Raw genomic sequence first — 23,713 nt, forward strand, 5'->3', positions numbered from 1 at the left:
TCTCTGACAAAAGACCGCGGTGGCATGATCTATGACGCGGGAAAACATTTTGCGATGTATTTCCGGACAGCGGTAAAAAAAAAAGCTGTATATTTCTATTTCGACGGCTTTAGAATGTAGAATTCATTCGAAAGGTTTTTAGCAAACCGAATATTGGACGAAGACGCGGGATAGATTCTTTATGAACTTATTAGCTTCTTATTAAGCCGAGAAGAAATTACCAAACCTTAACCCCGTTCTTCAATCAAAAGTCTCTATGAGACTACGGCTATTTTGCTAAATTTTACAAGAAATGTTAAGAGCAGTGTATATTCCTAGTTATGTAATAGGTTTTCTGCTGCTTTATAGGCTTTTGACGGTAGAATCGAGCACAGCGCACAGCAGACAGCTAAAGAACAGCCTGTACACTTCCACAAAATAAACACATCACGGTTAATAAAACAAATCACATTTCAAATTAAAAGTACAACCTACAAGAAATTAAATCACGGAGCTAAAAAAAAAAACGAAAACACATCGAATACTCTCGTCTTCGTCTACAATTACTTCGGTCCACCATAGCAAAAACTGTTCAGCGGTTCAATACCCTCTTCATATATGACCGTTACCGAAACTAAACTGAGAACTACCAACATCAGTTTATCTCTCCACAACATTGCGTGACGATCTAAAAATACTTCTTTCAATGAAGCAGTCTACAAACACTGTAAAAACTTTATGACAACAGAAAATTGCATTCGCAAATATCCTCAAAAAATGAACAAACTGTGAAAAATACAACAAACTGTGAAAAATACATACCTTTTATATTTACTTCGCAAAAAGGTAGATGACGAGCGACGCGTGGCATTAAACAAATTACACACTGTAGTCTCAAAACACTATCAAAATTGCCTGCCTTGTATCTTTCCTTTGTTCAAAATTTCCCATCGAATGATGAGTGATGACCTAAAAATATTTCTTTCAATAAAAACAAATAACACTTAAAAAATCAGAACTGCTGACGCATTCCTTTCGAACGACGTCTACATCACCCACAGCGAAAAGTAATCCTTTGTGAAATTAAAATATTCCCTTGAGAAATTAAAACGTTCCCTTGAGAGTTTACAACTATGTGCGGAATTCGGTACGAGAGTGACAAGCTTGTCCTCATATCATCTATTTTACTTGTAAACAAGCAAAATAGCCGAAAAAGGTTAATACAGACCATAATATTAATTAGAATAAACATGATTTCCTAAATAAGTCCGGTCTCAATTCTTTGAGAAAAACAAAGAACACATTCAATGACTGGCAAAAAGTTTTTATAAGCTGTTTCTAAAGTCAAGTGAAGGAAAATTATTATTCCATCAGCGTTACAGATCATTGTCATCTTGTCAAGAGTTGTCTTTCCTCAATACACTGCTCCACTTCCTTGTGACCAAATAAGTTAGCACATCCAGCCGGGGTAAACCCTTCCTTGTTGACTGCATGCAAATCTGCTCCATTATCTAGCAACAGGCGAACTACTTCCATGTGGCCAGAGCCTGCAGACACGTGCAGCGGTGTGTTTCCACTAGCATCAAGCGCATTGACATCACTACCTGCATCAACTAACACCCGCACGATTTCTGTCTTGCCAAGTGCAGCCGCTGTGTGAAGGGCAACGCTGCCTTCAGAATCTCTTGTCTTCACACTCGCTCCATGTTCAAGAAACAGACGAACCATGTCCACATCGCTGAAGGCTGACGCCAGATGCAGAGGAGTGCTTCCTTCATTGTCTCTAGCCTCCACATCTGCTCCTCTTTTAACGAGTATTTGAGCAGTGGGTTTCTGATCAAAAACGGCGCAGATGTGAAGTGGAGAACAGCCTTTTGCGTCTCTAGCCTGCAGTTTACTGTAAATAAATAATGTGGAACAAAAAAAAGGGGGGATTAAAAAATAAAACTCAGAGGTCTTATTTCTATCTTTAACTCCATGTTTCTACTTGCACTTGTTAGACTTTGCACGATTCCATTTCTGGCAAAAGTCAAAGCGAGTACCATCGCTCTCAGTCTCCCTTATTCTTAATACAGTCAACTCTTGCCTTGTGGTCACCTCGCTATTATGGACACCCCATTATTAAGGAAGTCTCGGCGAACAAAGACTTACTGAATATAACTCTCGCTACTACGGGCATTCTTTATTATGGACACCAAATGGTGGTCCCGAAGGTGTCCGTTATAAAGGGGGTTAAAAGAAAGAAGAAAAGGTCAGCCTCGACCCAAGTGGCCCATACTGCCAGGGCTTATCCTGGTTTGGATAGCATTAAGCGGTTAGGAATATTTCTACTACCCCTGAATGGGATGCCGATCCATTGCAGGGTATCCCACCAGCATTATTTCGTGGTTACCCATTTTTACACCTGGGTGGAGAGAGGCACTATGAGAGTAAAGTGTCTTGCCCGAAAACACAGCACAGTGACCCGGGCCAGGGCTCGAACCTGGAACGTACGCTCCGGAGTCTGGCGCCCTAACCATTAGGCCACTGCGCCTCCCACAAAGGGAGTTGACCGTATACATAAATTACTTGATTGGAGCATTTTTGATCATGTTAAATATTGAAAGCAACACCTGGTAAAAAAGTGATGTCTTACCTTCCTTGAACAATTAACACTGAAACAGTTTCCGTGCCTCCGGAACAACAGCCCACGTGCAGAGGTGTACTGCCTTTATAATCCACAGCTTCAGGGTCACTGCCATGCTTCAACAAAGCTTTTGTCAGTAATCTGTCATCGGCGTACACAGAGAGATGAAGAGGGGTACAACCCAACTCATCAACAGCATTCACTTGCGCTCCATGCAGAATGAGATTTTCTGCAATATCATGAGCATCAGAACAACAAGCCACATGCAGGCATGTTCTCCCCTGTATATTAGTAGCATGGACATCACTTCCATTTTCAATGAGCAGACTGGCCGTTTCTTGCATATCTCTTGTGATGGCTAAGTGAAGTGGCGTGTTTCCTTGCTTATCTCGGCAATTGATCTTTGCTCCCACTTTCAACAGAAGCCTTTCAGCATCGTTTGTACAGAACACAGCTTGGTGAAGAGGAGTACAACCATCCACATTCAATGCATTAACATCTCCACCTTTCTTTATTATCAGTTTCACAAGACCAGGCAGGTCAAGGGCAAAATGAAGTGCTGTGTTTCCATCTTTGTCTGCCACTTGCACGTTGCTTCCATGTTTCAATAATATCGTAGCTCCTTCCTGATTGTATGTGGCAAGACTGACCATAAATGGCGTCTGTCCTCTGTTATTTACAGCAGACAAATCTGCTCCTCTATCAACAAGCCTTTGTATCATCGCCGGAGTTCCTCGTGCCGCTGCTCGGTGTAGAGGCGTTTCTCCATTCTTGTCCCTTGCCTCAAGCTCCAATCCCTGGTTTAGCAGATTATCCAACGTAGCTACGCTTTGAGATACTGCAGCAAAGTGAAGAGTGGTTCTTCCTGTCACCACATCGACTGCGTGCCTGTCACCTCCATTCTCAAGATATGCTTCCAGAAAGTTCCAGAAAGTACGCTGGTTTAAAGCTCCAAGGATTGTACGTCCACTAAGATCTTTTGCGTTCACATCGCTTCCATGAAGGATAAGAAATTCGATCAATTCTCTGCATCCGCTTCTTACTGCTAGATACAGGACAGTTCTCCCTTTGCAGTCAATAGTTCTCACATCGCTCCCATTTTCGAACAAAACGCTAGCAACATCAAATCGTCCTCTTGCAGCAGCAAAGTGCAAAGGAAGCCAGCCCATTTTGTCAACTAACTGAACATCTGCACCATGTTGAATCAACGACTCAATGGAACTCCTGTTGCCTCCGTAAGCAGCTGCATGGAGAGGGCTGCGACTTTCTCTGTCCAAGGCCCCCACTTTCGCACCATGTTGAAGGAGGCACTCAATGCAAGCTGTGTTTCCAGTCGATGCTGCAAGATGTAAAGGCGTCTCTTCGTTGACGTCTGGTAAATTAACATCAGCTCCATATCGTAAGAGGAGCTCGCAGCATTCCCTTGTGGCAAACGGTAGGTAATGAAGCGAAGATTTCCCAATCTCGTTAGTGGCGTTCACCAGGCTTCCATGATCTAACAGTGTTTTGATAACAGTGGTTCTATCAGTGTCTGTGTTTCCATAGTGACGCGTTTCTACAGCAAGAATAAGTGGGGTACTTCCCGTCGAGTCCTTTGCATGAACACTGCCTCCATGTTTTAATAACAATTGGACCATTGACAAGTTGCCATTAGCTGCTGCTTCAGCAAGAGGTGTCCGGCCTGATGCGTTTATGACTTCCAGCTCAACGCCATGTTCCAACAACACCTGGGCTGCGTGGATACTATTTGAAGTTGCAGCTATATGTAGGGGCGTCATCTTTTCTGTAGTTTTGATCTTAGCATCAGCACTGTACTGAAGTAACATCTTTACAAGTTTACCATTGTTGTTTCGGGCAGCATGGTGAAGGGAAGAATACGAATCATGCACATTTGAAACGTTTGTTTCACAACCGTGTTCAAGGAGAAGCTCAGCTACTTTGTCGAAATTCATGGAACAAGCTATCTGAAGAGGCGTTTCACGTACGTCATTCTTGATGTTAGTATCAGCACCAAATGTAAGGAGGAGCTTAGCGATTTCAATCACACAAGGGCTTCTTGGAGCTTGAAGAATACAAGAAAGAGCTGTGTCACCTGAGATATTTCTTTCATTTACATCCACACCATTTTCTAGAAGACGCCGAATCGAATCAAAGTCTTGACGATTAGCTGCTGACGTTAGCAAACTTTCGCCATGCTCTGATTTATCAAAATTAAACTCCTTCTCATTGGAAAGCAGTTGAAGAACTTCATGGGAACAATTATTTCTGGAAGCCCACTCTGCTAAAGAACTGTTTTCACTATCTAGGTGCGAAGTGTCAGCTCCTCGTTCTATCAGAAGTTTAGCAACTTCAGATTGACCCGCTTCCAAGGCGTAATACAATGGGGACGTTTGTTGTCTGCTATTGAATGTTGTGTATACATCTTCGTCTTCTTCGCTGTCTTCGCCGTCGCGGTCCTTGTCATCAACACAATTGTCTTCCAAACTGCTTATTTTTGAGGCAGTGCTGCCATTGACATTAGCTCCTTGGTCTAAGAGAAAAGCGACTGTATCACAATGTCCGGCCCTAGCCGCTTGTATCAGTGGTGTTTCGCCATCTCTGCTGACTCTGTCAATGTCCACTGATAAACCTTTGCTTAGAAGAAGTTGCAAAACCTCTGTCAGTCCATTAGCGGCAGCTTCTTCAAACAAATTGTCGTTAGTAAAAGAACCGGTCCTGTTTGATAGCTTCAAATCACATTCTTTTTCAATTAACGTCTTACATGCAGCAGCATGACCTTCATAAATGGCAAGGGCCAACGCAGAGCAGCCACAATCATCTCGTGTGTTAATATCAGCACCTTGATCTAAAAGATATCTAACTGTTTCAGATTGGCCCTTCTCGGCAGCGGCGTGTAATGGTGTTCGACCTTCGGAGTTCCTTGCATGAATGTCAGCCCCTTGTTCAACAAGATACTGGACTAGCTCCAGACGAGTGGCCAAATGCAGAACTGTATCCCCTTCAAATGTCTTTTTTAACACATTCCCATTTTTTTCTAGAATAAATTTGACTACATCTGTTTGGTCTCCTTCAGCGGCATAATGTAAAGGCAACCGACCTTCCTCGTCTCCTTCACTTAAATTTTCACCATTCGTTAGTAACAAATTAATAATTTGCATGTGGCCTTTTTGCGCAGCTAACATCAGTGGACTCGCACCTTCATAATTGACTTTCTTTGCATCGGCACCGTGCTCTAGAAGAAGTCGAACAGCCTCTGTGTGACCGTTTTCTGCAGCCAGAAACAATGCTGATGCTCGATCGTCATTCACTCTTAAAACATTTGCTCCAAGTTCTATTAAGCGAAGCATATTTCTAATTTTGCCACTCGCTGCAGCATGATGAAGTGCAGTGTTTCCCTCAGTATCTCGCATCTCTAAAGATGCTCCTCTTTCAGCAAGAAACTCTACAACGTCTTCTTCATTAAACCTGGCTGCCAACATCAGAGGTGTCGCTCTCTCCGCATACAGGTCGGGCGACTGAGAATCAACATGCTCTCCACAATCAAGTAACCTACGAAGATGCTCTACCTGTCCCTTTTTTGCAGCCAAATGTAGAAGAGACTGAGATTGAAAATGCTTTGTGACTTTTTCGACCATTCCACTTATCTGCTTATGCTCTTCAGAGCCTTGTTTTCGCAAAACAGTGTCAATTGATTTGCCAGCGAAATTGGTTGCATTGTGTCCGATCTTCAAACTAAAAGCTATAGCACTGTCAAGTTTGTCTGGACTATGGTTCAAGATTGCGCTGACAATCTCGACGTCTCCTTCAATGCAGGCTGACTGTAGACAGCTCAGACCATTTTCTTTGTCAGGTGTTGTCAATAAATTGAAAGCCAAACTCTTCAAGGGCAACTGGAAAATAGAAAATTAAAATCTCTTAAAAAGGGCATTCGTACTGATCCAGCAGCAGCAACGCATCAAAAGCAGCAGCACTATGCATAAAATAAGAAATATAGTGCGACCTCTATTAAGCGACCACCTATTAAAGCGGCCACCCTCCATTAAGCGGTCACGTTCCAAAGTCCCGATTTACAGTCCGAAAAGCAAAATGCTTTTAAAAAGTGAGCAGATATGAAGATAAATCCAAATTTCTTTTTAACAAGCATATTTCTAGCTCTAACAAGAGGGATTTTTTTGAAATGTATATTATTTTTTCGGATTTATAATTACAGAAAAATATTTCTATATTTTATTTTTTTTTTTTTTTTAAAGATATATATTTTTTTTTGAAATAAAAAAAAAATCTTTATTATTTTTTTTTTTTTTTTTTTTTTTTTTTTTTTTTTAATATATAAAAAATTTTATAAAATTTTGGCTTTGCATCAACAGTTAGTATGTGACAAAAATTAGCTGAATATATTACAAATACGATTTATGTTTATGTTTGTGTTTATGTTTGCACCGGATGTGAGAAGTGTGTACGTATGCGTGGTTTCTTTTCACTAGACATTTATTTCTTTTCTTCTACACATTATTTTTTGCCCGAATTTCTAATTCAAATACAGTTAAATGGGCTAAACCCTGGGTACCAGAGGATTTTTTTGTGCGCGGCGCATTACTCACTCTTCAGCGGCCGAAGGCCATCGCCACGAGCGTTAAAGCCACGAAAAAATCCGCTGGGCTGTGATTTGGACACAGCTTTGAACTAGAGTAACAAAGAAACAGATTTTGGACTTCATGACCAAGTCTTGTTCAAGTTCATTAAAATCCTGGTCCAACGATTTTGGGATTCTAATTTATCAATTTACCATCACCTTTTTCCAGGGTGAAGTCATTATTCAATTTCCCAATATCATTCTACTCTCAAAGGAATGTGCGGAGATATTGGGCCACAATTTTGGATCGAGACTCGCATATAAAAACTTAAACTGGTCGTTTCCCCGAGATGGTCACAATTTGCAATTTGCAGAAGTAACTTTAGTGTAAGTAGGTAGAAATAAGCTTAGGTAAAGGACGGGAGGGATATCATATCCAAATGGATTGATTTCCGTGTGAATGAAAATCGAACAACCCTGCAGCTGGAGTTCTTCAAGCCCTTTCAATTTTATAACTGGAAAGCTCTCATCACGTAACAACTGGCTCTATATTGCTTAAAAAAGCTACTGAGAAAAAATATATTTCAATGACATTGACATTGTCAAACACTATACCGGTATTCACTACTTTCTTCTGCTTTTTTTTAAAGCAACGATCATGTATTCAGTCACTCTGACAAACAGCCAGCCAGCCAGCCATAAAGACAGACAGACAGCAACTTGTTAAATCTAACTTAAGCAATCAATGGTGTAAATACTAGTAATAGTTCTCACTATAAAGCTGCCCCCGCCTTTTTATAATTTGTTTTACAGCAATAATCTATGATTAGTGGAGTCTTTTTGTCGCCTTTAAAATTAGGCTTCTTTTTTACTGTGTCATGTACGTCAAGACATTGTTTGGTCTGTTTGTTGCGGAATTTCTTGTTGTGTGACACCATTGCGTCCTAAAACTATTCACAAGTTCAATTACCTAGCGCGCGGAAATAACACCTAGCGGAAATAACACATAACACATTATTCGTGGTGACAACCACGCAAGATTATTTCCGGGCTTATAACATTCACATCTAACTTACAATAATTTCCAGGCCTAAAAGCCTAAAAATTCCACGAGTAACAAAATATGGCACATTCAAAGATTCGAGAAAACATTTTTTGATCCTTATTCAAGCCACTTTTTGGATCAAATAATCTGACAGTTTGTTAGCGAAACGAATTACCTTGTATTACATGACAAAGTTCACGCTTTTTTTCTGGTTGTAAGATGTATACGACACAGGCAACTCCCGAAAGCAAACCACCTTAACGCTCGAACCAGCTCTTGGAACACACGTAGCCAAGAACACGAAACCGATTGCTCGAAATCTTTCGACGTATTACTAACAACTGCAGAGAAACCGCTCGTGCAAAATCTGTAAACACGCGTAAGCCAAAAATCGGAGTAATCAACGTGTGACAGATGCCAAAACACGCGTCAGTCTTTTTAATACCGTTCTAACCCAAGATAGGGATTTTCATTTACCGCTACCCTTCTGTTATTGTAACGTCATAATACCCATAACTCCTTCGGGAATCTTCTGCTTATACGTCATCATTACCCAGAGAAGCTTTGCGGCAAAACGTCATCATTACCCTACATTCCTCGCGGCCTTTTTCGAGCAAATCGAGATTTTTTCTGGTATACAGACCGTATATTTTGACTGTAAGTACATTCTCTATATATACGCGCAAGCTACAATGAATGCCTCCTCGGGCTTTCGCCTCTGGGCGAAAGCCCTGCGGGGGCAATTAATATTACACAAATCAGTTTGTCTGGTTTTGGACAAAACACAGACAGCCCTAACCTCCCACGCAGTCGTTCTTAGGGGCGATCGTGTTTCACTCCTCCCCGCGAGGAGTGAAACACGATCGCCCCTAAGAACGACTGCGTGGGAGGCTAAGACAGCCCAAGCTTTTGATCTGAGATAACAGTTACTGATACCAAGCTGGAGAGTTGACAGAAATGGCTAGTACTATCTGGACATTATTAGACAGCAAAAACTAACAAAAGATAAGATAACGCTATTCAATGATCTCACTTTCAATAGATAACAGTTCGAGATTGGAAGTGTTGACCCATTACTATTGAGCGACGTTTTCATCACCCACAGTGAAAAGTATTCCCTTGAGAATTTAAGAGGACATATGCACAAATTTCAAACAAAAATGAAAATTCTTGGCAATAGCCCTGTAATGGATTTCGCTCATTCTCTTACCATGGGTAGGTCTCAATATGAAATAAATCACAGTATACTTTGTTTGGCTAAATATCGATTTGTTTTCGAGAAAATCGATAATTCTAAAATCCAGCAAAATGGACGCTTTCGGAGCTCAAAATTTATGCCGAGTTTGTTAGCTTCGCGTCGAAAAATAAAGCACTCTGGAAGAAAAATACCTATTTAATATCGAAGAATAACATCAAATAAGTACGTCGAAAGCAATTTCTGCTCTTAAAGTCCTTTTATTTACAAAATATAATTAAGTTTATTCGACACACTTTTGATTTAATTCAAAATAGGTCAAACTTATCGCTTTATTTAAGTATGAGCGAAGCGAAATAAATGGCCGAAAATTTGGTATTAGACAGATAAATGATTGTTCTTTTCGATACTAAAAGGATTTCCTAGGGAAATGATTTAGTGCGATGCTTTCAGATCTCAAAGTTGCTTAAAATTCGTTAATTTAACCGACCGTGACATTGTTGATCTTATCAACATTATGTAAACATTCCACGCAAAGGTTAATTTTCCCCATGTGAACTTCAACTGAGTAAAATAAAAACATAGACTTGCTTACCGTGGTGTTCGCTGATACATTGTAAATCCTGTTTTCCTCATTTACGACAAAACCTAAGCCCTCGGCGAAGCTGTTATCCAATTTTCTTGACGCGCCATTTGTAACTGATTTCCACGTCTTGAAGTGACAGTTCTTTTCCATGCATTCTTGAAAACAGTCCTGAGTCTTAACTGATCAGTGTAAACAGGAATACGAAGTACTTTGCTTTAAATCAACTTAGAGCTTAGCAGCAGTGGTAGATAAATCGATACGGCCGGCGAATCTTCGTTTCGAAAACCGCCATTTGAGATTTGTCGGCCCTTTGTCCTGCGGTATGCAGATAATTAATTCACACTTGAGTAACTTCCGGCACATGAAATCGACAACCACCGTGACCAGATAGCACCCTCCTTTTCGAAATATTGGTCGAGGCACTATTTTTATCATTTTAACATAAGCTCTCAATGAAAAACTTTTGGGCTGAACTTGTAATAAAGTTTCACTTCAGTTAGCCACAATTCGAGAGAGTTGTTAAATGGTTGCATGAAATCCGGGTGGAAAGTTCTTCTGTTGCGTTGCTTCGCTTTGTTTCATATTTTTTATCCAGTTCTTACCCTTGTTCAAATTCTTGTCCCTTCTTCAGTGGAAAATTTGAAACGACGTTAAAATTCCTTTAAGACGGAGATCTCTTTTAGACGAACTGAGTTGGAGCCGGTCCCGAAGGTACCCGTTTCAGAGAGAGTTGGCTGTACACAAAACCTTAGATGGCGTCGTTGGATCCGTCTCCCGTGAATGTTAGTTAAAAATATATATTCCGCTGTGTAGTCTAGCCTGTAAACAAGCTCTCCTTCTTTCTCCTGTGGAGGATTGGGCGAAATAAAAGCGGGAAGGAAAGGTGGGAAGGGGTGGGGAAAAAAGGGACCATATATCATGTATATGCAGTTGTAATACCAGTCACGGTAAACAATTTATAATAAAACGCTGAACATTTATGACTGTTTACACCAAGGTGTATATTGGTGTAAAAATTAAGGAAAGGGTGCTTTTCACTTCATTAGATTAAGCTAGGTGAAGAAAAGTACACGTAATCAGAAGTTTGTGATGGACTTCTGACGTGATGCCATATTTTGTATTTATTTCTGCAAAGTACAACAAAGCATTTATACCAAAGTAGCATTATTAAAAAAAAAAAATGAGCATAATTACAGTTGAGCATTATATCGGACAAAAAACAAGCATTGTTAGAAGCATAACATTCCCTTTTTACCAGCGTAATTGGAAGGGCCTCTGGTATTCAGTTAGAAAGAACTTGAATTCAAAAGATACCGCGTTCTAGAAACAAGTCACCCCGTTTTGGCTGCTGATATTTTGACACTTTTGTGTGTTCAAAATACCATATCTCGTTCTAGATATCGTCTGATATTGAAAATCCCGTTCTAGATCGGGAACCCAAAACCACGACCTCATTGGACGGCACAGAGCCGTTTTTGGGGAATACCCCAGCTTCGACAACTCCTTCCTAATAAAGTTCGCCTATTGAATTGAGAATTAAGGTGATTATAAAGTTATTACTTTATATCTCTTGTTGTTTGGAAACTTGAGTCGTATTATAATTATAACCGTTTTATTTATGAAGGAATAGACTGCGGATAATATTTGAAACTTAAACCGTTTTCCCCTAATAGCTTCCAAATCAACTCAAAAACACACCGGAAAACAGGTTTAAAAACAAAATATTTATATAATGACTATGATATTTTTAATACATTTGGGTTCCCTGACGGCGAGGCGCTTGTCCCTCCCCGCAAGCTCTGGCGGGGGGCACCTTCCCTTGTTTACGCCGGACCCCAACAGAATATATACATGGTCATAAAAAAATTATTTTTTAACATTCACGGAAGACGGATCCAACGATAACATCTTAGATTTTGCTTTCACCTGTTTTGCCTTGACCTAATCAAGAACTTGGACAAAGGTAAGAACAAAAAAAAAAACTATAAAGCGAAGCAACGCAACAGAAGAACCTTAGACCCGGGAGCTAAAAGCGCTGTCATGCAACTATTTAGCAACTTTCACAAACGGTAGCTACCTGAAGTGAAACTTAATTACATGTTCAGCCCAAAAGTTTTTCATTTAGAGCTCATATTAATATAGCAATAATATGGTGCCTCAACCAATACTATACCAAAACGCAGGGTGCTATCTGGTCACGGCGGTTGTCGATTTCATGTGCCGGAAGTTACGCAAGTGTGAAATACATTATCTGCACACCGCATGACAAAGGGCCGACAAATCTCAGTTTTCGAAAAGAAGATTTGCCGGCCGAATCGATTTATCAACCACTGCTACTGTCCGGAACGTTTCGGTCCGATTTTCGGATAGGATATGCCTTCTAATTACACGGATAGGATAGGCCTTCTGTTTACACGGGGCCGTTCTGGAACCGGTGCGGGACGGAACCAAAACTGGACCTGCTATTTTGCAGGTCAAGTTATGGAACCGTTCCGGACCGGTTCCAGAACCGTCCTGTGTAAACACATGGATCGGTGCCAAACGCTTCCGTGTAAACAGAGGCCGATCCGGTCCGGTCCAGTTCGGAACGGCTCCGGTCCGGTCCCGTGTAAACGTAGCCTAGCTGGTTAGATTATAAAAATGACCGAAAAAACGGCAAGGACAGGACTAACAGCAGGTGTCCGTCTTATGGAGATCTTCAATAAGGGAGAGTTGACTCTACAACTGTTTTGCCTTAGCCTAATCAAGAATTTGAACAAGGGTAAGAACTGGATAAAAAATATGCAGCAAAGCGAAGCAACGCAACAAAAGAACTTTCGACCCGGAAGTTAAAAGCGCTTTCATGCAACCATTTAACAACTCTCTCGAATTGTGGCTAACTGAAGTGAAACTTTATTACAAGTTCAGCCCAAAAGTTTTTCATTGAGAGCTTATGTTAAAATGATAAAAATAGTGCCTCGACCAATATTTCGAAAAGGAGGGTGCTATCTGGTCACGGTGGTTGTCGATTTCATGTGCCGGAAGTTACTCAAGTGTGAATTAATTATCTGCATACCGCAGGACAAAGGGCCGACAAATCTCAAATGGCGGTTTTCGAAACGAAGATTCGCCGGCCGTATCGATTTATCTACCACTGCTGCTAAGCTTTAAGTTGATTTAAAGCAAAGTACTTCGTATTCCTGTTTACACTGATCAGTTAAGACTCAGGACTGTTTTCAAGAATGCATGGAAAAGAACTGTCACTTCAAGACGTGGAAATCAGTTACAAATGGCGCGTCAAGAAAATTGGATAACAGCTTCGCCGAGGGCTTAGGTTTTGTCGTAAATGAGGAAAACAGGATTTACAATGTATCAGCGAACACCACGGTAAGCAAGTCTATGTTTTTATTTTACTCAGTTGAAGTTCACATGGGGAAAATTAACCTTTGCGTGGAATGTTTACATAATGTTGATAAGATCAACAATGTCACGGTCGGTAAAATTAACGAATTTTAAGCAACTTTGAGATCAGAAAGCATCGCACTAAATCATTTCCCTAGGAAATCCTTTTAGTATCGAAAAGAACAATCATTTATCTGTCTAATACCAAATTTTCGGCCATTTATTTCGCTTCGCTCATACTTAAATAAAGCGATAAGTTTGACCTATTTTGAATTAAATCAAAAGTGTGTCGAATAAACTTAATTATATTTTGTAAATAAAAGGACTTTAAGAGCAGAAATTGCTTTCGACGTACTAATTTGATGTTATTCTTCGATCTTAAATAGGTATTTTTCTTCCAGAGTGCTTTATTTTTCGACGCGAAGCTAACAAACTCGGCATAAATTTTGAGCTCCGAAAGCGTCAATTTTGCTGGATTTTAGAATTATCGATTTTCTCGAAAACAAATCGATATTTAGCCAAACAAAGTATACTGTGATTTATTTCATATTGAGACCTACCCATGGTAAGAGTATGAGCGAAATCCATTTAAGGACTCTTACCGACATATGTTTGACCGAAGGAAACCTGTGCTCTTAAACAGTCCCTTGAGAGTTTACAAGAATGTGGTCAGAGATCACCAACCTTCCCCGCTATATCTTTCCATTTTGCTTACCGTAATGATTCGATTTAGCGCCCCGGGCACTTATTTACTTTTTGCACCTCAAGGGAGGGCGCTTATTCGAGACAGGGCGCTTATTCGGGACAGAGCGCTTATTTAATTTTTTGAGAAACAACCAAATGTTTAAAACAAATTTTTAATAAATATTAAAATAACTAACAATAACAGAAACAGTAAGAGTAACAAATTGTTGAAAGTTCAGTTAATTTTAAAAGAATTGTTTATTTTAGCAGTAAATATATGCATGTATGGTACGGTGAATCTTCATGAGTTTATCTATTCGATGTCAATGACTTCAGTAGGGGCCGTTATCCACAATAGGGGCTCTTTTTAGAATAGGGGTGCTTATAAGAATGGGGGCACTTATTAGAATGGGGGCGCTAATTGGAATAGGGGCGCTTATTGACAAAAACACATTCAAAGGGGGGCGCTTATTCGGAAGGGGGCACTTATTGGAAGGAGGGCGCTAAATCGAATCATTACGGTAACAAGCAAAATAGTCGATAAAAAATGATAGTCAAATGATAGATCAGTACAAATCTCATATAAATATATTGGTACTGCATGTAAATATATTCCATCCAAAATGTTTTCCTATTACTCTTTGTAAAAAAAAAAATTGCTGGTAGCTCTTTGGACAACATCCAATGAGCTTAATTCCACTGATTCATTAATAATATATTATTATGTTTTCTCAACATACACAATTTGTCATTCAGTTATTTTGTTAACCAACATTTGCACACTCCTGCTACTTTAAAAAAGTGAAAAATCATGTGTGTAAAAGGGTAGTAATATTGCATACAGCCACCTCCAACCCTAAACAAGATACCAAATGAAAGATGCTTATTAATCAAGGCCTGTTCAACAATTTCCCAGGTAATTTCCTTTTAGCCATTGTGTAGTTTCAAGGACTGAGATCTCAGATAAAAGTAGCTCAAGTCAAGGAAATAAGATTTTTAGGCAACATTCCAGAGGTGGTACTGGATTCTTCACTGTCAAAGTTGCACGCCTTGTGTAAATATTTGTATTCTGTACGCAAGTCAAAACTTAAACTCATGAAACTGCTCTTGCATGCTTCAAATCGGCAAGATAATGGCACAAAAAACCCTCAACAATGCGAAAATATTTCTATCTCATTTTATGACAAATACACAGCCGAAAAAGCAGATTTTAGGAAGCTTAAATATTTACAATAGCAATTAGTGAAGAAACTTCAATATTCATATGGACATGCTGTGTCTTCACAAACAAAGAATGATAAGCCTGTGATGGAACTAGACACAAGCAAACTGCAATGGAACTAGTGAAACTAATCACAAGTAAACTGGAATGGAATTACCGGAAACCAAAAATGAAAAGTTGAGTGCTTCTAGCCTAATTTGTGTGAAAATCACCTTGACTCATTGACGACCCATTGACTCATGACCATTTGACTCATAAAACTAAGGACCTTTGATTTGCTTTCAAGGATAACAAAAACTCTTTATCCCCGATCCAGACTCCAAAACTGCAATCGTGTTGTGAAACAACGGGTGAGCCTCTCTATAGGTACCCACTGTCTTCTTTTTCTTCACAATTTTTTTGCAAATCTTCGCTTTTTAATAGCATGTAATGGTTTGAACCTTTGAGCCTTGTATTTATGTAATGGCTTAATGCGGTTTTGGGGCGTGTTTAAAACACGAAATGGCGAAATGGCGAAATGGCGAAATGACGAAATGACGAAATGACGAAATGATACTGAAGATAAAAGCCAAAGTTATACGATATTACCGTTCTACTGGAATTTTCATATGTTGCCGAATTTATCCTTGTAGATAAGTCCCGAAAAATAAAAGAAACTGCAATCACAAATTCTCCGTCACGTAGACCCGTCACGAACATATGGGTAATTTGGATTCCAGTCTCTTCCTGTTAACAGGGCGCTGTTTGATATTCCTAGGACTTTGAGCCTAGCACATTCTTGATCGAGATGTCGGCGTTTAGTTTAGACATCGGAAGAAAATGATTTGTTTATCTCGTATTTGCCACCGAGTCTCGGCTAAGGAGTAATGCTTTGAGCTCCAACATTCACAAGAAATGGATTAACAAAACCGAACCTACTTCGCGATAAAGTTTATACACAATATCAGTGGCAAACGTTCTTTCAGTTGTACAGAAACGGAGTAACGTTCGATGTCTATATCAGTCCTTCGGTACAATGTAAGCTCTGTAGTGCAGTGCAGATACTGATAGGCAACTTGGCAAGTACTAAATGAAAAAAATATCCTGGTTTGCTGCGACCTTTCAGCAATACGTTCAATTTGGCGTTGTGATAAGTGACAAGTATTCATTATATTCCTGGGCAAGAAGATTGAAATGTTCCCTTGAAATAATTCAGTCTAGACATGTAAACAGAACTGCCTTGAAGTTCAAAGGGAAACCAAACTATACTATTTACGTGTATTTATCTTATCATTTTGCAAATTTCGTCATTTCGCCATTTCGGCATTTCGCCATTTCGCCGTTTCGCCATTTCGCCATTTCGTCATTTCGCCATTTCGTGTTTTAAACACGCCCGCGGTTTTGTGCCAGTGACTGTAAACCACTGTTGTCGAAATTGCAGTGAAAATATGGTCAAATGTCAAAATTCAGAATTAACAGATATTTTCTGTAGTGTTTACGAGTTTTGACTGTTTTATATCTGAATGTTCAATTTAGTCACAGGAATTTAAATTTGATCAGTTTCAGAATCTTCGCTTCAATTCTGAGATCTTTGTTTTTTCAGTGTTTTTTTTTTCGACGGTGATCTTTGCTTCTTTGATTTCTTCGGAAATACCCATAGAGATCAGACTCACGTGTGATCGGGGGCTCAAATATCTAGATCTAGGACAAGTACAAATACAGTTCAATCTCGATAACTTGAACCTTCAAGGAAATAGAAAAAGGGGAGCAGCTACAGAATGCAGGGCCATTTTTGAAGACAGTATATCTGGTGGCTCGTTTGGCTCGGCAGTGGATGTAAAGAACGAGGAATTATTGTAATGTGCTCTATGCAGGGGAGGGGGGAAGAAACAAGGTCTGGGACCGAGTAGCGATGCCCTCACAACTTGCAAAGCGATCAATTCACGATGTAGTCAGCGGTTTTTGGACGATGATGCAACAGGCAATCTTTTCCCGCGAAATAGAAGCTGCTATGTAGTGGAATCACTTATTATAAAGGGGTTCAATTCTCTTAACTAAAAATCTAAAAGCAGCGTGTTAAAATCCGAAAATTTCGTCATCGTCGTGTAGTTTTAAGAACGCAGAATTTTGTGATGCCGTGCTACTTTTCAGTGCTGAAATGCAAATGTTTGTACCACGATTTTCAACTGGCCCACATGGGGATTGTAAATGAAGTAAAACAAAGAAAGACCAAGTCAACAAACAACCTCGAAACAATAGAGCAAGAACAATAGCTCCGACCAGCGCGGGAATATTCGATCGCCACGTTTTCATTACCATTCCCGTGATGGTTTTATTTCATAACAAACACCACTTATTGACACCAAGAACCTTTCCGGAGAAATTTTCGCTGCTTTAAAGACAAAACTTAGAAAGTCTTTTTTATTACTACATATATATAAAAAAATCGAACTCTCTCACTGGTCCCATGTTGTTATTGTTTTGGCAAGTTCACAAAGAAAGGAGTTGCTCATGCGCCTTAGAGACATCCGCTGACTACCGCCCCGATGATTGCTTTGCAAGTTGTGAGAGCATCGCTCAGATTTCATATAAGAGAATGTATGGGAAGTTGCTTCCCCCCCCCCCCCCCCCCTGGCTCTATGTCCTGTGTCTTTGGTGTGTATATTTTGTTGCTCGTTTGGCTCGGCAGTGGATGTAAAGAACGAGGAATTATTGTAATGTGCTCTATGTCTTCGGTGTGTATATTTTGTGGTATTCTTCATTCAAAACTTACCACTCGTCTTCCGATGGAGTTATTCATCGTCTTCTGTGATACAAGCAATCTTTAGAATGAAGAGCTGAGACAGTAGAAAATACCGGTTCCCTCTGTAGCTTGCTCTCAGTTGGCTCTTGAGCTTGCTCTGTAGCAAAGTCGACCAAAAGTCGACAGCCAAAGTCAGCAAGTTCAAGTTTTGTCTTGACCAGCGGTTGCAAAATGAGAACGGCGCCTTCATTGTCTTGCCACGAAATGTCTCCTATCTTTTTTAAAAACCCACAGAGGTTAGGGCTTTCCACAAGTTGCTCGGCAACTTTTTGGCAACTTTTCAGGATTCGAGCAACTTTTTCCCCTTCGAGCAACTTTTTTCCTCTCGAGCAACTTGTTGCATTTTGGGCAATTTCCAGACCGAAGATCTCCGAAGGTTATCCGAGTGTTGTTCAAAGGCAATACCAACGTTTCCGAAGATTTACGAAGTTTGCCGAAGAATTCCGAATAACATCTGAAGACGTTTCAACTTTCTGCTCTTTCTGCATTAAAAAATTACAAAACTTGTCAGCAAACATGACGTCATCGATATCTTCACGATTTTTCTCAGTTAAAGAAATCCTTGTTATTTAACAAATTTTCCCCTTAATATGTTATTAAGTTACTTCTTTTGCTGTAAAATTGCATAAAACTGATAGAAATCTTACCCTCAAAGCGAAATTAGCATATATTTAGAGAAATTATCTTGATTAGAAGCAGCGCTTTGGATTTTTTGGAGCAACTTTCGAGCAACTTTTATTATCAGAAGCAACTTTTTTGGATTTTTGGAGCAACTTTTGAGCAACTTTATGAGAAATTACGGGCAACTTTTTGGGAAATCTCGAGCAACTTGTGGAAAGCCCTAACAGAGGTTAGAAACTAAATGAAATTCACGACATTCACAGGTATTTTGGTTCGTCATGTTGAAAGAGAAAAATTTAAAACTGTAATCTTTTCATGGCGCGTTGGCATGTTTTCTCTTTATTCCCGTCAAATGTAAATTCAGGTTCAACTTAGCTTTTTCAAAATGTAATTCTCAAATACTACACGACCCCATAAGCTCTCTGAGCTTTAACTTCAATCGTGTATAAATAAAGTTGTATCTATCTAGCCTGCGAACGCAGACGTATTTCCGGTTGTCGTTTCTACAGATCTGGAAATACGTGCAACTTCCGGTTATGCCCAGATGGTTGGGCCCAGTCTTCGCTGTAAATCGCCCAGCCTCGCCCCCAGAGCCCGCTCTTCTTTTGGTCTGCGCCAAGAAAGCGGACTCTGGCTAAAAGTCCTAGGAGACGGCTGCACGCTGGCTATGTGCCACTTGAATACATAATATATCAGAAAAACTACCTCTGCCGTACCAACAAAGGGTCTAGCGTGCGTGTAGACGTATACTATTTTATTTTGGTAACGTTAAAATTTCGCGTGACTGTGTAGCGCATATAATATTATAATTAGTGCAAACGATAATTAAAATGTAAAATGTTAAATGCGCCAGAGATACAAAAATGTTTCCAGACGTTTCGGGGCTACTTCCCCTTCTTCAGTGGAAAATGTAAATGCCAGTTAACGGAAAACAGCACGTGCGCACGTGTTTAGCGCGTGTCACGCAATCAATTGTCACGAAATTAAGTGCCTTGTACCAGTACAACTTTGAATTCTTAATCCGTTTAGGTTAAATATTAGCGTCGCCTTAGTGTGTGAAAGTCTTGTACCAGTACAAATTTGCGTTCTTTATCGTTTTAAACTTCGTTTCCTTTGTGCGTTTTGAACTGTTCAGGCAAGGGCTCTACCCTGGGCTTGTCACCTTGACGTGGTGGTAGAGCTTGCGTGTCTCAGTGACCCCAAGAGCTATGCCGGTGGGGACTTAGTCCCTGGTGGGTTCAACCGTGCCGGATTGGTCAAGGGATAGAGACCTGACGAAGGGCAGCCCCTGGTCCTCCAGGTTGGGGGTTGGGCGTTAGGCTAATCACCTAACCTCGTAAAAAAATGAATGATTACAGAAACCGAACACATTAGAGGCAATCTATCGAATCTTGGGGGCCGAGTGGCACACAACATGACGCTCCAGAGCGAAAGCCGCATGGAAACTCTGGAGCCGAGGACGCCATTAGTGCACCCAAAAACACAGTTGAGGATAGGAAACTGGAACGTAAGAACCTTGTATGCACAGGGGGAGGCAGCCCAAGCGGCGAAAGCAATGAGAGAGGCTAAGTTGCAGATAATGGGTATAAGTGAAAGCAGATGGTGTGGATCGGGGAAGTTCATTCTCACTACAGGTGAGACGATAGTGTATTCTGGCAGAGATGACGAAGTTCATCAACATGGCGTGGCCATCATGCTAAACAAAGATGCAGCAAAAGCATTGATCAACTGGACACCTATTGATGAGCGAATAATTCGAGCCAGATTCCACTCTAGGTATGTCAAGTTAACGCTGATACATGTCTATGCCCCCACTAATGACACTGATGAAGAGGTGAAAGATCATTTCTATGAGAAGCTCCAGGCAATAGTGGAAAAAACACCGAAGCACGATTTGCTGGTTATCACTGGAGATTTGAACGCAAAGGTAGGAAGCGATGTAGAAGGATACGAAAGAGTAATGGGTAAGCATGGAGTTGGAACCAGGAACGACAATGGCGAGAAACTATGCGAGTTTTGCGGCATGAACGACCTAGTGATCACAGGTACGATATTTCCTCATAAGGAGATCCATAAACAAACTTGGATATCCCCTGATAGACGCACTTGCAATCAGATAGATCATGTGTTAATCAACAGGAAATTTAGAACATCTGTGCTGGACACAAGAGCCATAAGATCAGCTGATATCGCCAGTGACCACCACCTGGTTTGCACCAAACTGAGGTTAAAGCTAAAAGCAGCTCCTAAAAGACGTGGAATTAGGAGAACGAGATATGATACTCAGAAGCTGGAGAACGATGTGTGTAGGAGGCAGTTTTGTTTGGAACTAAGGAACAGGTTTGAGATATTGCAGAGGGAGGAGCTGGAAGATGACGAAACAGATCGGCCAGAAGCTGAGCTGGAGAAGGCTAACGGTATCATAGAGAAGGCTTACAATATGACAGCAAAGAAAGTTCTAGGATATAAGAAAAAGAAAGTTAAGCCATGGATCAGTAAAGAATCATGGGACCTGATTGAGCAGAGGAAAATGATTAAACTAAAACTTGATGGAACCAGCTCCGAGAGACTGAAAGAAAAGAGGCGAGTAGAATATAAAGCCAAAGACCGTGAAGTGAAGAGGCAAATACGCAGGGACAAGAGGAATTGGACAGAAGGGATAGCAAAAGAAGCAGAGGAAGCAGCGAATATGCAACACATGAAGACTCTTTACAACTTAACTAAAACGATCTGCAACGACAAACCAAGGCAGAGCACAGTAGTCAACGACAGAAATGGTAACGCCTTAACCAGCGATGAGGATAGAAGGAAGCGGTGGAGAGAGCATTTCATGGAGATACTCAATAGAGAGGAGCCAGCCTTCCCGATCAATGAAGAAGATTGTGAACAACAGGGCATAGCTGACATTGACACGGGACCTGTGAGCAAAGCTGAGATAAGAAGGGCAATAAAGAGTCTTAAGAATGGTAAAGCCCCTGGTGAAGATATGATAACAGCTGAACTACTGAAGGCAGACCTTGAATTTACAACCGATAGAGTGAAAGAACTTATAGACACGATCTGGAGTCTGGAAAAGGTCCCACGTAAATGGAAGAGGGGGCTCATTATTAAGATACCGAAGAAAGGGAACTTAAGGGAGTGTAAGAACTGGCGGGGAGTGACTCTCCTACCAGTTGTTAGCAAGATATTGGGAAGAATTGTAATTGATCGCATTCGCATGGGGATTGATAACAGGCTCCGTAAGGAACAGGCTGGATTTAGATCTGGTAGAGGAACGACGGAGCAAATTTTCATCCTACGCAATATATTGGAGCAAGTGAATGAATGGCAGGCAACTCTCTATATCAATTTCGTAGATTTCGAGAAGGCGTTTGACTCAGTGCACAGAAACGGCTTATGGATGATAATGAATCAGTATGGTATCCCACAGAAGATCGTCAACATAGTTAGAGCGCTGTACGATGGCTTTGAATGTGCTGTTGCGGAGGAAGAAGCAACCTCAGAATGGTTCGAACTAACGACTGGTGTCAAGCAAGGATGTACAATGTCTGGCTTTCTTTTCCTGCTCATTGTAGACTGGGTAATGAGGCATACTGTGAAAGAGGAGGGAACCGGGCTGAGGTGGAAATTTACATCAAAACTTGAGGACCTAGACTTCGCTGACGATGTAGCTTTAATTTCCTCAACCCAAAGGCACTTGCAGTTGAAAACAAACAGGCTGGTAGAAAATGCAAAAAGGACAGGCCTTCGGGTAAATGTCGGGAAGTGCAAAGTCTTGAGAGTCAATGCAAAGAATAATGAAGCCATCACAGTGAATGGTCTGGCGTTGGAAGATGAAGAGAAGTTTATTTATGTAGGAGCCACAGTATGTAAGCAAGGGGGCGGAGAAGAAGACATCAAGGCTAGGCTAGGGAAAGCGAGGGGAGCGTTTGTGAAGCTAAATCGAGTATGGAATTCCAGCAGTGTGTCGAGGAAGACGAAGATCAGGCTATACAAAACATTGGTCAAACCAGTTCTCATGTATGGTTGCGAAACATGGAAAATGAACGAAGGTGATGCTAAGAGAATCGATGTGTTTCAGAACCGATGCCTGAGGAGGATAATGAAGATTAAATGGCAAGATAAGATTAGTAATAGAGAGCAGGGGGGGCTGGCAGCTATCTTTGATCTTACCGCTTTTCCGCTTTCGATGATCGCCCCAGTTAAGAAATCTGTCAATCATTCGAGAACCGTACGGAGCATGCGCACAATGCCTTGGCAAAAAAGGAAACAACATGGCGTCGCGTGTCGAGTTGACTGTAGAAAACGAATTCGCTGTTGGTTATTGCCGTTTACTTCCCGTTATAATTTTTTGTGGCAGTTCTGAGTCAATCAAGACTAATGTAATGAAGGATCAGCTCTGTTTTAGGTTAGTAGAGCAGTTAAAAATTTAAATGAGCAAGGAGCGAGTGACATGTTTCGGGACAAGTTTCTGTGTATATATACTAGTACTGCATTCCCAGTCGAGTGTTATCTCATCTTCACGCCTGCACAGCAAAAGAAATTATTTCGACCGTGATTCTCCTTCACTTAACAGAAAATTCAGTAACAGTGTCCTTTATTGGCGTCGAAGTGTTTCACGACTGCCCCTGTCTACTCAAGTAGGGTTGACCTGCTAAGCTTTATTAAAGTTTACATTTTATATATACAGTACCTGTCTCAAGTTCTGTGTCTTTATACAAGCTTACACATGTAGTTTGCGTATAAAACATAGAAGTTATTCTTAGAAATTATTAATATTCATCTTCTGATTGAACGTTTATAGTAGCATTTACTTCTATAACCGAATATTGCATACCGTAGAATTCCGGTTATAAGCCCGCCCGCTTATAAGCCCTCCCGGTTATAGGCCCATCATCCTGGAAACAAAAAAATACATCCGGTTATAAGCCCCCCCCGGATATAAGCCCCCTCTACCAGATAACAGTACTGAATAGGGCTAAATGTTGCTTTATTATGTGTTTTTAACTTAAAAACGTA

At 40.6% G+C, this 23,713-nt stretch overlaps 2 protein-coding genes across 2 annotated transcripts; one reads left to right on the forward strand and one right to left on the reverse strand.

Moving 5' to 3' along the window:
- Positions 1-226: 226 nt before the first annotated feature.
- On the reverse strand, positions 227-18,163 carry LOC144643829 (uncharacterized). Its single transcript, XM_078503200.1, has 3 exons — positions 18,044-18,163; positions 2,615-6,495; positions 227-1,876 (listed from the first exon to the last, which is right to left on the reverse strand). Exons 1-3 carry the CDS (start codon positions 18,068-18,070, stop codon positions 1,369-1,371), a joined length of 4,416 nt encoding a protein of 1,471 aa, XP_078359326.1. The 5' UTR covers positions 18,071-18,163; the 3' UTR covers positions 227-1,368.
- Positions 18,164-20,108: 1,945 nt separating this feature from the next.
- On the forward strand, positions 20,109-23,338 carry LOC144642249 (uncharacterized). Its single transcript, XM_078501229.1, has 2 exons — positions 20,109-22,824; positions 23,271-23,338. The coding sequence occupies exons 1-2, from the start codon at positions 20,109-20,111 to the stop codon at positions 23,336-23,338; spliced, it is 2,784 nt and encodes a 927-aa protein (XP_078357355.1).
- Positions 23,339-23,713: the final 375 nt, after the last annotated feature.

The sequence above is a fragment of the Oculina patagonica genome, chromosome 2 (assembly GCF_052425735.1).
Source record: "Oculina patagonica isolate OP01 chromosome 2, crgOcupat, whole genome shotgun sequence".
In the NCBI taxonomy this organism is placed as follows: Eukaryota; Metazoa; Cnidaria; class Anthozoa; order Scleractinia; family Oculinidae; genus Oculina; species Oculina patagonica.